General features: G+C 33.8%; 1 protein-coding gene across 5 annotated transcripts in view; it reads left to right on the top strand.

The window, feature by feature from the left end:
* DMXL1 (Dmx like 1) overlaps positions 1-13,144 on the top strand; it is a 131,347-nt gene that overhangs the window by 28,788 nt on the left and 89,415 nt on the right. For all 5 annotated transcript variants that reach the window (XR_014261907.1, XM_082455706.1, XM_082455705.1 and 2 more), the window contains exons 6-11: positions 330-396; positions 1,680-1,858; positions 5,946-6,135; positions 7,454-7,622; positions 10,797-11,009; positions 12,879-13,132. Coding sequence is in view for 4 of the 5 variants with exons in the window: in XM_082455706.1 (XP_082311832.1) it covers positions 330-396; positions 1,680-1,858; positions 5,946-6,135; positions 7,454-7,622; positions 10,797-11,009; positions 12,879-13,132 (1,072 nt within the window). In the remaining variant the exon portion in view is untranslated. The remainder of the gene's footprint in view (positions 1-329; positions 397-1,679; positions 1,859-5,945; positions 6,136-7,453; positions 7,623-10,796; positions 11,010-12,878; positions 13,133-13,144) is intronic.

Here is a 13,144-nt window from a genome sequence, read left to right as displayed (position 1 = left end):
CAGATTAAAAAATGAAACCTTTCTTTCTCACATCCTAAGGGAATGAGACCTAAGGCTCTTTTGTCTTAAGGTTTGAAGACTGACAAGTCGTTCCCTACATGATTCTTATGCATGGATATTTTTACATAAAAAATAATTTTTATATTTAATATTAAGTTTTCTATTTTTTAATTTATATTTATGAGATATGCTTAAAAGTGAGTGTGAAACTTGTGTTATCACAAAATTTTCTATTTGAAGCAAATTGCTGAATATAATTTAGAGAAGTAATGTTGCATTCTCTTATTTAATTTTCCTTGAAAATTATTTCTTGTCTGTTTAATTTACAGAACTGCTTCCCAAGTTCATTTAATGAAGTTTTCACCAGATGGAGAATTTTTTGCCACTGCTGGGAAGGTAATTTGTGAAAATACTATTGTCAAGTTGTGTTTATAGTATATTTTGAAATGTCAGAAAAAATTAGCTGGCTTCATTAAGTTGAAAACATTTTCTGTTAAAAATGTTAAATAGCAAAAATTGGCTAAATATTGTGTTAAAGGCAGTATGGTATAATTGAAACAACAGAGATCAAAGGTAGATCTGGGTATAAATTTGCCATTTACCAACTGTTTGATCTTGGGCAAGTAGTTACTCTCTTTGAGCCTTGGTTTTCTCATGTATAAACTGAGGATGATAGTACCTACCTCATAGGTTGCTGATCATCAGATTAGTTTAGACAGTGTATGTAAAGTGACTGGCACAGAGTCATGGATGAAGTATACTGTCAATAATCAACTATAACTACTATTTATTTATGTTATCTTTAGCTGACAGCTATATTAGGCTGTATTTACAGTAAAAGAATTTACAGACTTTCTAGAAGGACATTTGTAACTTTTCTTTGTTATTACTTGTTTATTTCAGAATAATGTATTCCCTTGAAATTATTTTATTTTTAATCATTGGTTCACAGAGCACTTTACATACAACTAATAGTCTGAAGTTATTGTTCCCATGGCTCAAAACCTGCAGACTAAGAATATGAGATATACCTTAAATCCTGAGTGAGGTTTTTTAGGGTGAAAGTAGAGCTGTTTAATCTAATTGACTTTACAGTCAGCTTTGGGAATGCAATTAATAGCTAAAGAACAGAACCTGGTACATGCTAGTCTCTCTTGTTCTTGCTTTCCTTCTCAAATTAGGAGATGAAATTTTGATTGTGCTGAGAATATTTTACATAGTAGTAGTTGCTAACTAGTTATCATCAACATTTTCTTTGAACATTCACATGGTAATTTATAAAAACTGTTTGTTTGCAAAAATCAGCAGTCTTTTGAAGTCTGCTAATGGTAATGCTTTCTTATTTGGTATTTGGCTAAGTGGGCACGTGAACCCTTAACTTCATCTTTAGGTCTTTCCTAAATGACTTTATTTTCCATACCAAATGGTAAGTAGCATTGTCCTTGAACCAACCCTTGCAAAATACACACATTCACACACATTAATTCTTAAAGAACAGTTAAGGAATGCTAGTAGAAAAGTATCAGAATCAGAGATTTTCTTCCTAATTTCTCCATGCCCAACTCCTCTTCACATCCCTAAGTTCCTTTAATTGGGGAGAAAAATCTTACTTTTGGTATTTGACTTAACCTTTAATTTAATTCTGATCTGGATGTTTTTTGTTTGTTTTTTCCCCTTAGGATGACTGTCTTTTAAAGGTATGGTATAATGTAGAAAACTGGCGGACATCTGTTACCTCTCCAGATAAAAGTTCAGAAAAACAATCCCAAGGAGAAATTGACTTTTCTTTTATATATCTGGCCCATCCTCGAGCTGTAAATGGATTTTCCTGGCGTAAAACAAGCAAATATATGCCTAGGTCAGTGGATTAGTCATTTTTCCCATGTATTAAGAGAACGTCATCTTTGTGACTTTGACTGCTTTTCTCACTTTGAGAATCATTGCTTTAGGATTTTTGCCTATGAAGATTCAAGTAATACTAGATAGTTCTTGGACTGCAGACCTCTGGCCACCGGTCAACTATGGTTGACACTTAAGAGGAGAGCCATATGAAAGGATAATTTACCTCTAGATCAGATATCTTTAAGTGACAGAGTTGTGCATCTTTTTCTTCTCTATGTTATGTATCCAATTCTTTCATCTCTTAATCATTCTCCAAATTGCCATTTGCATCAACTTTTTCACATTTCACTCCCTTATCTCTTCCCTTCTGTATCTCCTCTGGTTTCCCTTTTTTTTTTTTTTAATTAAAAAAAAAAAAAGGCTTTATTGAGAACATATACCATAAGGCCTCAAATATTTCTTTAACTGCACCCAGCATCTTTGAGGAGAAGTGCATGGGTTAATACGTTATGATGCCCTAAACTAGGTATTAGTTTAACCTACACATGCATGCACAAACACACCTGTTAGTACTTCTTTTCTTTCCTGTAGTCCTTGCAAGACTTGATAATCCTGTTGAATTTTTGCCTATATTTAGTAAGTTACAGAGCTATTGTATTACTTAAGTATAGGTAGAAATCCTTTTTGTTCCACATGGCCATTTTCAATTTGGCCACACTATGGATCAGTACAGTTTTTCCCTTATTTTTTTGTCATCTGAGATGTCTTAAGCTGATCCATGGTAGCATAGCTAGATCTTTTGTTGACTTTAGTTTTGCTCTTCTGAGCCAGCAGAATATACCTAGATTTTTAAAAAATTATTTTAGACATGTTTTAGAGCAGTTTAAGGTTCACAGCAAAGCTGAAGGGAAGGTACAGAGATTTCTCACATAATCCTGTCCCCCACATATGCACAGCCTCCCCCATTATCAACATCCTCCACCAGAGTGGTACATTTGTTACAGTTGACGCTTATTTCAACACATTATTTTCACTTAAAGTTCATAGTTTACTTTGTGGTTCACTCTTGGTATTGTGCATTCTATGGGTTTGGATAAGTGTATAATGGCATATATCCATCATTGTTATACCTAGACTTTTTTGAGCTATTTTGGAGTGCAGTAGTTACCATTCTTCCTACCTCAGTCCTACAGTCTAACAAAGCATAGGTACAGTGATGGTTCTTTTGTTAGAAGTATGTTTCACAGTTTTTGGGCTAAGGGAGAGTGGTGTGGGCAATCTGTATTGTTAGCAAAAGCTTCTTCACTCTAGCTTCACCTTGAGAACTGTTGCTCTAGTACCTCTGAGACCATTGCCCACACGTATAAAAACGTGTTTAGAATAGAATGAGCTATGACAAATGTAAAGTAAAAATAGTTGTCATCACAAACTGTTAACCTTTTAGAACTATCAGAAGATTACATTATTTCGGAGGCTGATTTCTTCTTCTATTCCAGGTATTTTCATATGCAGCCAGTTAGACCACCAGAATACTGAAAAAGAGGCTTGTGAAATATTGTATCTTTTGAGAGAGGACAGTCACATCTGCTCCTGACCTAGTTCACTCAGTGTTGGCAAAAGTGATCATGGTGGACGCAGAGGCAGTACCTTAAACTGGGGCATTACGAATGCCCAATGACAGCAAAAAGGCATATTAGGTGTTTTTTTTGCCCTGCTTAGTTTATCTCTTATCAACTAAATTCTACAGCATAGGGAACTGATACAGAACTAGACTTTTCTGTTAGTTATGGCATCTTTTCAAGGTTTCCAGAATTTCACTTTTGGATCCATTTCATTAAAGAACCAGCTAATCTCCCTTAGTTCTTTTAGTTTTCATTTTTGTTTCACCAGCTGCCTGCAGATATATAGTGGGAAGGCTGACCCTTTCTCATGAGGATGAAAGAGATCCCATCAAAGACCATTATCCTTTCTGATATGGAATCTTAAAATTAAGATGCTTAACCAAATGGTAATACTTTAAAACAAAGGGCCTGCTGGCTTGAGAGAGAAGAATGGGGAAGTGTTTGTAATGAGCATGTACTTCTTTACAAGTTAAAAATTGATGCATGTAGGACAGGTTGGGAGGTCTGGTTATATCCCCCCAAAACCTCCAAAAGTTGGTTCTACATAACTAGTTTCAAAAGCATCTTAGCCTGTTGTTGCATCAAGATAGGGCAGCTAAATAAAATAAAATTAAAAAAAAAAAGATAGGACAGCTGTTGCAGATACTTACCATCACATGGTTGCCCCATATAAGGTCATTCATTTATATATATATATATATATATATATATATATATATATATATATTGTTTTTGGTTGGGGGGGAGAGTGCTATACCTGAATATGATATGCTTATTGGAGAGAGAATAAGATACCTTGATGAAGAAGTGAGGAAGGGGGAGGTATTGCCTGAGCAGTGCCTCAAATACATCAGGATATTTCTTCTATGCCATGCTTATATTACCTGCCAGCTGTTTGTAAGGCGTGGCATTATTTGTAAGGCGTGGTATCCTGAAGAGAGTCATCTGGGGTCGAAGCCCTGTCCATGCTTCTGAATTGTGCAGCTTTTTAGCTTGCTTTGTTGGTCTTGCCTAAGTTCTGTACCTCTCCTGATTGCTGTCTGTTCAGCCCTTTAGTCTCCTATCATCTGCTCTTTCTTTATAAGCCTTCCCATTCTGCCATTTACTGATTGGCACTATGAACCTTGAACTTCCATATTGCCTTTTTGTATTTTCTTTTGTTTCTTTTTATTTTTAATCTCATTGCTACTGCTTGTGTGTATGTAAATGTACTAGAGAGAAACTAAGAGAGGGAAGGAGGGGAGGAAAAGGTCAGAGGGAGACAGAGGAAAAAAGAGGGAGAAAAATGAAGGAGGAAGAGGAGGGAGAGGCATATGGATGGGGAAAGGAAGGAGAAACAGAGGGTTTGGAAAGGTAAGAAGAAAGAGGGGCCCTAGGAGGGGGGTAGCGGTGAGAGGTAGGAGAGGTGGAAAGGGAGGGTGGGTTGGAGAGGCTGAGAAGCAGAGAATTATAGGAGAAAGCAGAAGGAGAGAAGCCCAGAGAGTAGATGGAAAGGGGAGAAAAGTAGGGGAGTATACCTAGAGGGGGAGGGGAAGGGAGGGAGGTGGGAACCTGAAGGAGAGAGCTACCAAGACAAAGCAAGCTGTTCTCCCTTTTCTTCCCCTTTGCTATTGTTCTTTTTAAATCAAGTAGATACGTTTGTTTTAAAAAGTGACTACTACGGAATATTTTAATTTTTTTCTTTAACTTACTGGGTTACTTGATAGAAACCTTCTACTGATTGTTCTCTTTTAATCAGATATGTTTGAATAAGTGTCTATTATAGGATATTGCAACTTTCTTTTTTTTTTAATTTGCTGGGTTATCCAGTAGAAAGGTAGTCTTTGTTAATAGGGTTTCAGCCTTTGAGCTCTTGATGCTTATGGGATTTATTAACATATATGTAATTGTTTTGTTATTATTTTGTGGGGTGGCAAGACAGTAAATTCACTGAAAGTCAAAAATGACTAATGAAGGAGGTGACTAAAAAATCATGAATTTTTCTATTGCACTTGACTGCTTTTGTCATATGTTAGGCAAGGAAAGAGTAAGTGTACTGGTTACTTTAGCTTATTAGTGACAAGTGCATGTACCTTTACAGGAAGTAAAAAGGAAGCGTTGTGAAATAATTCAAATAAACATCCACTGAATAAATCAGAAAATTTTAATAGAAGAAGTCAGGTTGTTTCCTTGTTTATTAACTGAGCGAGTATGGTATGATTTCAGTTTTTGTTCTTTAGATGTAAGAAGAATCTTAGATTACTGAAATAGGAACTATTGAGTTCCAGGCAGAAAAGAATAGGTTAGCAAGCATTTGCTGTGATGAAATCAAATACCCAACTCAGTTGTAATGGCTTTGACTAAATACATTACATAAATGTATATTGACATTTTCTTCATTGATACCTTAGTTGTGTGCATTTAAATAATTATAGAAACATTGTAGAATGTAATACTGTGGGAAATTTATATTTTTGCCTCTAAAATCTTTTTATTCCTTAGGGCTTCTGTATGTAATGTACTGTTGACTTGCTGCAAAGATAACATATGTCGTCTTTGGGTAGAGACATTTTTACCAAATGATTGTTTGCTCTATGGAGGTGACTGCAACCATTGGACTGAACCAATTAATTTAACAAATAACTTCAAGAGAAATGCTTCCAGTAAAGAACGAGTTCAAAATGCTTTAGATGTGAGTGTTTTTGTTAGATGTTATTTCCTACAAGTTTTAAAATCTTTCGTACATGGCCTTTTTTGTAACATTCATCTTAATTAATATTCAAAGTCATGGATAGTTATGAAAAAACATATATGTCTTAGGAAAACAGTTCTGAGAAAATTTTTGGGTTTTTTTGGGTTCAACAAGTATTCTTAAGGATTTTGTCTAGCATAAAACTGCCTATAATTACAAAGTTAACCTTAGGTTAACTGATGATAACAAAAGGATGATTATACTTGACTTAGCTAAAATAACGTAAGTTAAGATCTGAGAATGCCAAGATTTGACTGTAAAAATAATTTATTATTTTTCTTTCTTTAGAGCTTGGGGTGTTCGTCCTGTCATAACTACAGGAATGATTAGAGTAGTTTATCAGATTCTGTTCTACATTTGTTATCTTCCAAATCTCCAAGAACTTGAATTATTTACCTTACTAATTACTATAGAATGGAAAGTAAAAGTCAGTTTTTGGTGTTGGGGCTAATTCAACATAGACTAGTTACAGATTCTTCTTATTATTTTCTTAATATTGAAAACAAGAAAGTGACCTAAAAATGATTTATCTTTGAATGTTTTGTATGAATATGGAACCACTGTTTCTCAAATTTAGATAGTATTCTAGTGACACAGAATATAATTAAGTATATATTGTGTAGAGACTCAACCACTGATAGAATGGTTATGTGTAATAATAGTTGAAAGAAGTCCTTGACTAGGAATCTGAAGACTTTGTTCCACTTTTAGGTGACCTTGTGTTCTCTATAAACTATTTTATCATATGAAAGATGAGAATAACAATATTTGCATTGTCTGCTTTATGGGTCAAATGAGATGATCTCTGTGAAAGTGCTTTGTAAACTATGAAATATCATCCTAATGTATGATGGTAGTTTTATTCAGTGCTTTGTGGTCATAGCAAGTAAACTGAGGATACAAAGAGAACAGTATACATAGGGACATCATTTTCCACAGACACATTGTAAACTTTTTTTAAGTTTAGGAAATTAATTCTTAGAAAATATTAAATAAAAATATAAAGTATTGTGTGATGGTTAAAAGAAGAGTCAAGCGGTTTAAGTTCTAGGCTTATTCCAGGTTTCAAGTTTGCTGTACGAAAATACTGCAAGATATTTGTACATATAAACTCATCTGAAATAGGATATATGTACTATCTAACAATCATTATGTAACCTATACATATATGCTTATGACAATATAGGCATTAGTTTTACTTTGTTTTGCATTGTTTGACTTTGTTTTGCATTGTTTGACTTTGTTTTTATTCTCACAGGTAAATCTGAAACATTTTCGTAGAGGTCGGAGGAGATCACTTGCACTTGTAGCACATACTGGATACCTGCCACATCAGCAAGATCCTCATCATGTTCACAGGAACACTCCACTGCATGCCAATGCACTTTGCCACTTTCATATTGCAGCCAGCATCAACCCAGCCACGGGTAATAAAGCACTGTTCAGAAAATGTTTTTCAAATTGAGTAGATTGATTTTTATAACCAATAAGTTATACTTTTACTTTTTTAGTAAGTAAAAAATTGTAGGTGACTTTCTTAGCTAACTTTTCATTATAGCCAGCTCACTGATTATAGAAAAAGAAGTTTTTGTTTACTTGTTTGCTTCTTAAGTCTGTGATTTGGTCTGTAATTTTAGATCTTGATAAGTCATTGAGATTCTGTATTAGTTTATTCAAAAGTTGAGATTTGAGGTTAACACCTCAGAGTAGTAGTTTATAATTATTGTATAGTTGTTCAAATGAAACCAGTGTGTTTCGTACTTGATCTTTGGAGCCATTTCAGAAATAGGGCAGAAATATGCAGAAGTTATAACTGGAAGAATTAAGAAACTTATCTCTGTAGTCAATAGGTACTATGAAACAGATTGAAAGATCTAGAATACCTGGGTTTATCTCTGAATTTGAAGACTGAAGTGTTCATCATTTAGTAAATATTTTCTGTGAGTTTAAAAACCAAGTGGCCACAGTTGGGGCATTTAAAGTGGAACCTTAGAATATTACTGGGAAAAAAGTTAAAAATAATATTTGCATGTGATAAATGCCATCTGTACAGGAAGTGTAAAGTAAAATCCTCCTTTTACCTCTATTCCACCCTAGTCTTCCTCCCCAGAAGATAACCACTGTTGATGAGTTTTTATGTATTTTGAGATACTCTTAAACATAAATTAAGCATAACTTATTTCCATATAACGCACTGGATTTGCAGTATTGCATTCTTCAAGAAACATAGCAATAAATACAGTCCATTAGTTACTTGAATCAAAGTGAGAAGTACTTTGATAAGTTAAAAAGTGCTGAGATACCTGTGGTAGGGATAAAGAGTATTTGCTGATTTTTAAAATTTTATATGGTTAACAACAGTACCAGCTCTAGAAGAATCCAAAATCCATGAGTCATGAAAATGTAAATGGGAGAATATTGAATTATTTTTATTAAGAAATTGTATTATTACCTTATCAAAAAACATACATTGTCAGCGCTTATAGTATCCAGAGGCAACTCTAGGTCAGTGGAATAATTTTGAAAGTCTTTGCTGAGTAAAGGACAATATTTAGAGAATAAAGAAAGCTTGAATTCTCACTTTAATGGAAAAGGCTGAGGTATTATGAAAAAAAGAAACCCTAAGTTCCTGTGTAACATCTCCCTGACTACCTTCCAATAAGGAAAACTCTAAAACCTTTCTTTAGATTGTAGGTCCCTAAGAAAAATTCATACATGTAGGGAAAATCAAAGCAAAATAATAATATTAGGAGCTATATTAGATCTTGTGAGAGAACTCCTTTCCCTAAATTAGGTCTGTTAGAATGACTTTCCTGCAAGGCTCAACTCAGATATGGCTTCACTTATTTGTCCATCAATGGAAAATGATACAGGAGAGGAGTTCATAATAGCATGTTTTCTTACTTCTAGTTCTTATACGCTTTCCATGAAGATTTCTCATAAAAAATGACTTTATCAGATTCTTTGAGTGAGGTCAGGAGGCAAAGGAAATGTGAGTATCTTTTCAGCCAGAATGCTTCTGCTAAAAGTCAGCATAAGCCCCTAGTTTTGTGTACTTAACAGCTAGGCCTGTGATCTGCTTTAGGCATTGCTTATCTCTTCTGAGTTGATTGTAAGTTGAAAATCAGAAAATCCTACCCATTTAGTTTTCTTGGGGACACTCTTTCAAACCCTAACACTATTGTGTATCTACCTAGGAACAGTGAGATTGGCAGTTCAGCCCCTCAAGGGTTTTATTGAATGTTTAGTCTGTGCCAGTATAGGAACTGGAGATAGTGGTAGGAACTGGAGATACAGTAGTGATCAAAACAGTGTGGTCCTTGCTCTTATGAAGCATATAACTAGGTAGGCGATAGATAAATATTAATCAAATAATTATACTAATGAATATAGAGTAAAACAGAGCTCTTGGATTAGATAATATCCATCAACTCTTAGAACCCAACGCCAATAAGAAGGGACAGAAAAACAATTCTTTTTTTTTAACATCTTTATTGGGGTATAATTGCTTTACAATGGTGTGTTAGTTTCTGCTTTATAACAAAGTGAATCAACTATACATATACATATGTCCCCGTATCTCCTCCCTCTTGCGTCTCCCTCCCTCCCACCAGGAAAAAGATTCTTCTATCCTTTCTTTTACCATTCATCCCCTATAATACTGTTCCTATTGGTGTCCAGCAATAGACGGTGTTTGAACAAATACTTAAAATTGTTTATATTTCCTTTTTAAAAAAATCAGTAGATTTGCTCTGGAGAAAATTATCTACCTTCCCTGAATCCATTCCAGCCTATAATGTTCAGCAGATACCAGCATGATCTAGATTTGGATTTTATTTAATAATGAAAGACAAATTTTTCTTTGCCTCTATTAAGTTAGGATTGTCATTTTTCACAATTTACTCTGAATTTGTACTTCAGTATACTTAGCAATGATTTCAAAAGTAATACCAAGGAACAATTTTTTTTAGCTGAGTTGGCTTGTCTTGAATGCTTTTCTTGAATATAAGGGAACCTCAGTTTCATACTATCTAACTTCAATCTTGATGCTAATAAATAAGTATCTATCTTAGAATTAGATAGGTAGGTCATGAAAAAAGTTAATATGAGAGTCTGTTAAGTAAAAGAAAGTTGTTGCTGTTGAGATAAACATATCACTGGTTCCCTTGACAACCTAATGATGGCATTTTTAATGGTAGATCAGGTTAAAATATATTTCTAACCAAAGTTTCTATACAAATTAAGAAGACTACCCTATTAACATGTCTGCAAATTATAGACATATTTCTTAATGAGAATATTTTTTTAAATTATAGAAAAAATGTATATATGTATATATAAATAAGTTACGGTATATAATGTAGAATGTATAATTTTATTTCCTTTACAGTAAGTGTATTAAATTTACCATTTAAGTCTGTTTTCATTAATAATAATTGTGTGAGCCATTATATTGTGAGTCTTATTTATAGGTTAAATACAATGTATGGCAGAGGTTTAAAGATAAATGTAACAGTAAATAATAAAAATAAGAGACATGGATGTTTTGTATGCTAGCATGATAGAAGTTTTAATATTTTTTTTGTTGTTGTTCTTTATAGACATTCCACTTCTTCCTTCTATTACGTCTCTGAGTCTAAGTGAAAATGAAGAGAAGAGTGGACCTTTTGTGGTACACTGGCTAAACAATAAAGAATTGCATTTTTCTTTGTCCATGGAAGTCTTTTTACAACAACTTAGAAAAAGTTTTGAGCAACCATCTTCTGAGATGAGTGTAGAAGACTCTAATCAGGCAGATGTAAAATCTGATGAAGGTAAAGCTTTAAGAAGGATAAAAATTATAAAGTTTTGTTTAAAATAGCAAAGATTTTTATATTAGGGTAACACCAGCTACTGTTAGAAATAACCTTCAAATTGCAGTGGCTTAATACAAATTTGGACTAGCTCATTTAATAATCCAATGTAGATGTTCCTGTTCCAGGTGGCTTCTTTCCTGATGATGATATAGGGGCTTGGACTTCTCCATACTTATGCTTCTGTCAGCCACTAGGATCTTGCTACTTAGAGGACTATCTGCAGACTAGCAGCATTGTCATTATTAGGAATGTACAATCTCAGGCTCCACCTGGAGCTACAAGAATCTGTAATTTAATGAAATTCCCGGATGAGTTGTATGTATATTAAAGTTTGAGGAGCAGTACACTAGGGCCTTAAGGTTTGCATTCAGCCTCAGTCAAGTAGAGAGAGAGAAATCAAAAATGTTTTTGTTGTTTGTTTTAATTACAAGATTGCACGTTCCCCTTTAAAAAAAAATTAAAATTAAACAATACAGGCATGTATAAAGTTTCCATATTGTTAAGTTTGATGAGTGTCCTTCCAGATTTATTCTTTTCTATGCTCACACATATATATGCATAAAGGTAGTTTTTTTAAAAAGTTGTACTATGGGAGTTCATTTTTCAATGAAAATAGTGTGCTGCAGCTTGCTTTTTAAATTCAGTAACGGGCACTTTTCTTTCTCATTATTTTTAACAGCTCCTGAGTCAAGAGACTCAAGAGAAAACTTAAGCATTTTTTCTGATGATAGCCATTTAAATTGATTTAAATTGTTTTTCACTATATACTGATAATGGTACAGTAACACATCTCTTCATCTTTGTGTGAATTTTTCTGTAAGGTAGATTCCTGGATGCGGAATTAGCATAGTGTAAAGCATTTTTAAATTTCAATAACTTCTGTCAGATTACCCTCTAGTAATGTTTTACCAGTATATGTTCCCTCTAAGTATATTCAGATATCCTTTTTTCACATCCTTGCCAACACTGGATCTTTTTATTATTTTTTGGCCGTTGATATGGACAAAATGGTGTCTTGTTTTACTTTGAATTTTCTTGAGTTAAATTGAGCAGAATTATGTTAACCCTTCTGTGGTTTGCCTCTTCGTGCCTTTTGCCTAATTTTCTGTTGAGTTATTTTTCTTTTTCTTAATGATTTTATGTCTTGACTAATTTTTAAAATCTGGTAAACAAGCTAACATTTTTTGAGAGTCTCTTAAGAAAGGCTTTGTATTCCTAACCAGGAATAGGGGCTGGGATGTAGAGGTCAGAATATACATACTTATTTGTATTAATAGGTTGGCATGTGTTGAACAAAATCTTAGGCACTATAAAATGTATTTCTTTAAAGTAGTTTCTTTAAGGTTTCATATCAGTTATAAATGCTTACACCTAGAGGATGGCTAGTGTGGTTGACTTAGGTTTTATGAATCTGACATTATGAAGAAAATACAAATTACATTCCAATAATATATTTTAAAAATTCAGCCTAATTTCAACTCCCTCATGTTAACGTGAGCAAAACTAGGGTCCAGAGAAGTACTGTGTCTTACTTCTAAGTAGTTAATTGTGGTACATCTGGGTTTAGAAACCAGTTTACCTATTTTCCAGTCTAGTATTAGTCCTTCTACTAATAATCCGCTGAATCAGCCTTATAGGCCTTCTGAGTACTGAGTTAACTCCGTGGCCTTATATTCCTGGAGCAAAGTTATTTTTTAAAGGGAACCCCATTTCTTGTTTATATGAAAACTTATGTTTTTCATTTTGAATGCATTTGTAAAGATATTTCTTAATTTTTAGTAGTAGCTTGATTGTATTTACTTGGTTCATGAACCCTTTTGCTTATAGAGATCGATGACGGTGTTGATGATCTGAAAATAAATCTTGAAAAGAAGGAATTGGGCAGTGATAAATTGGTACCAAATTCAAGTTTTGTACCATTACCATCAGCTGCCATTGATCATCAGATTGAAGTACTTCTGTCTGAATGGAGTAAAAATGCAGACATGCTATTCAGTATTCATCCCATAGATGGCTCTTTGCTGGTTTGGCATGTGGATTGGCTGGATGAATACCAGCCTGGTATGTTTCGTCAAGTACAGGTATTATTTTTA

This window comes from Balaenoptera physalus (assembly GCF_965194825.1).
Source record: "Balaenoptera physalus genome assembly, chromosome: 3".
NCBI lineage: Eukaryota > Metazoa > Chordata > Mammalia > Artiodactyla > Balaenopteridae > Balaenoptera > Balaenoptera physalus.
Note: the sequence above shows the minus strand (reverse complement) of the source record. Positions and strands in the feature narration are given on the sequence as shown.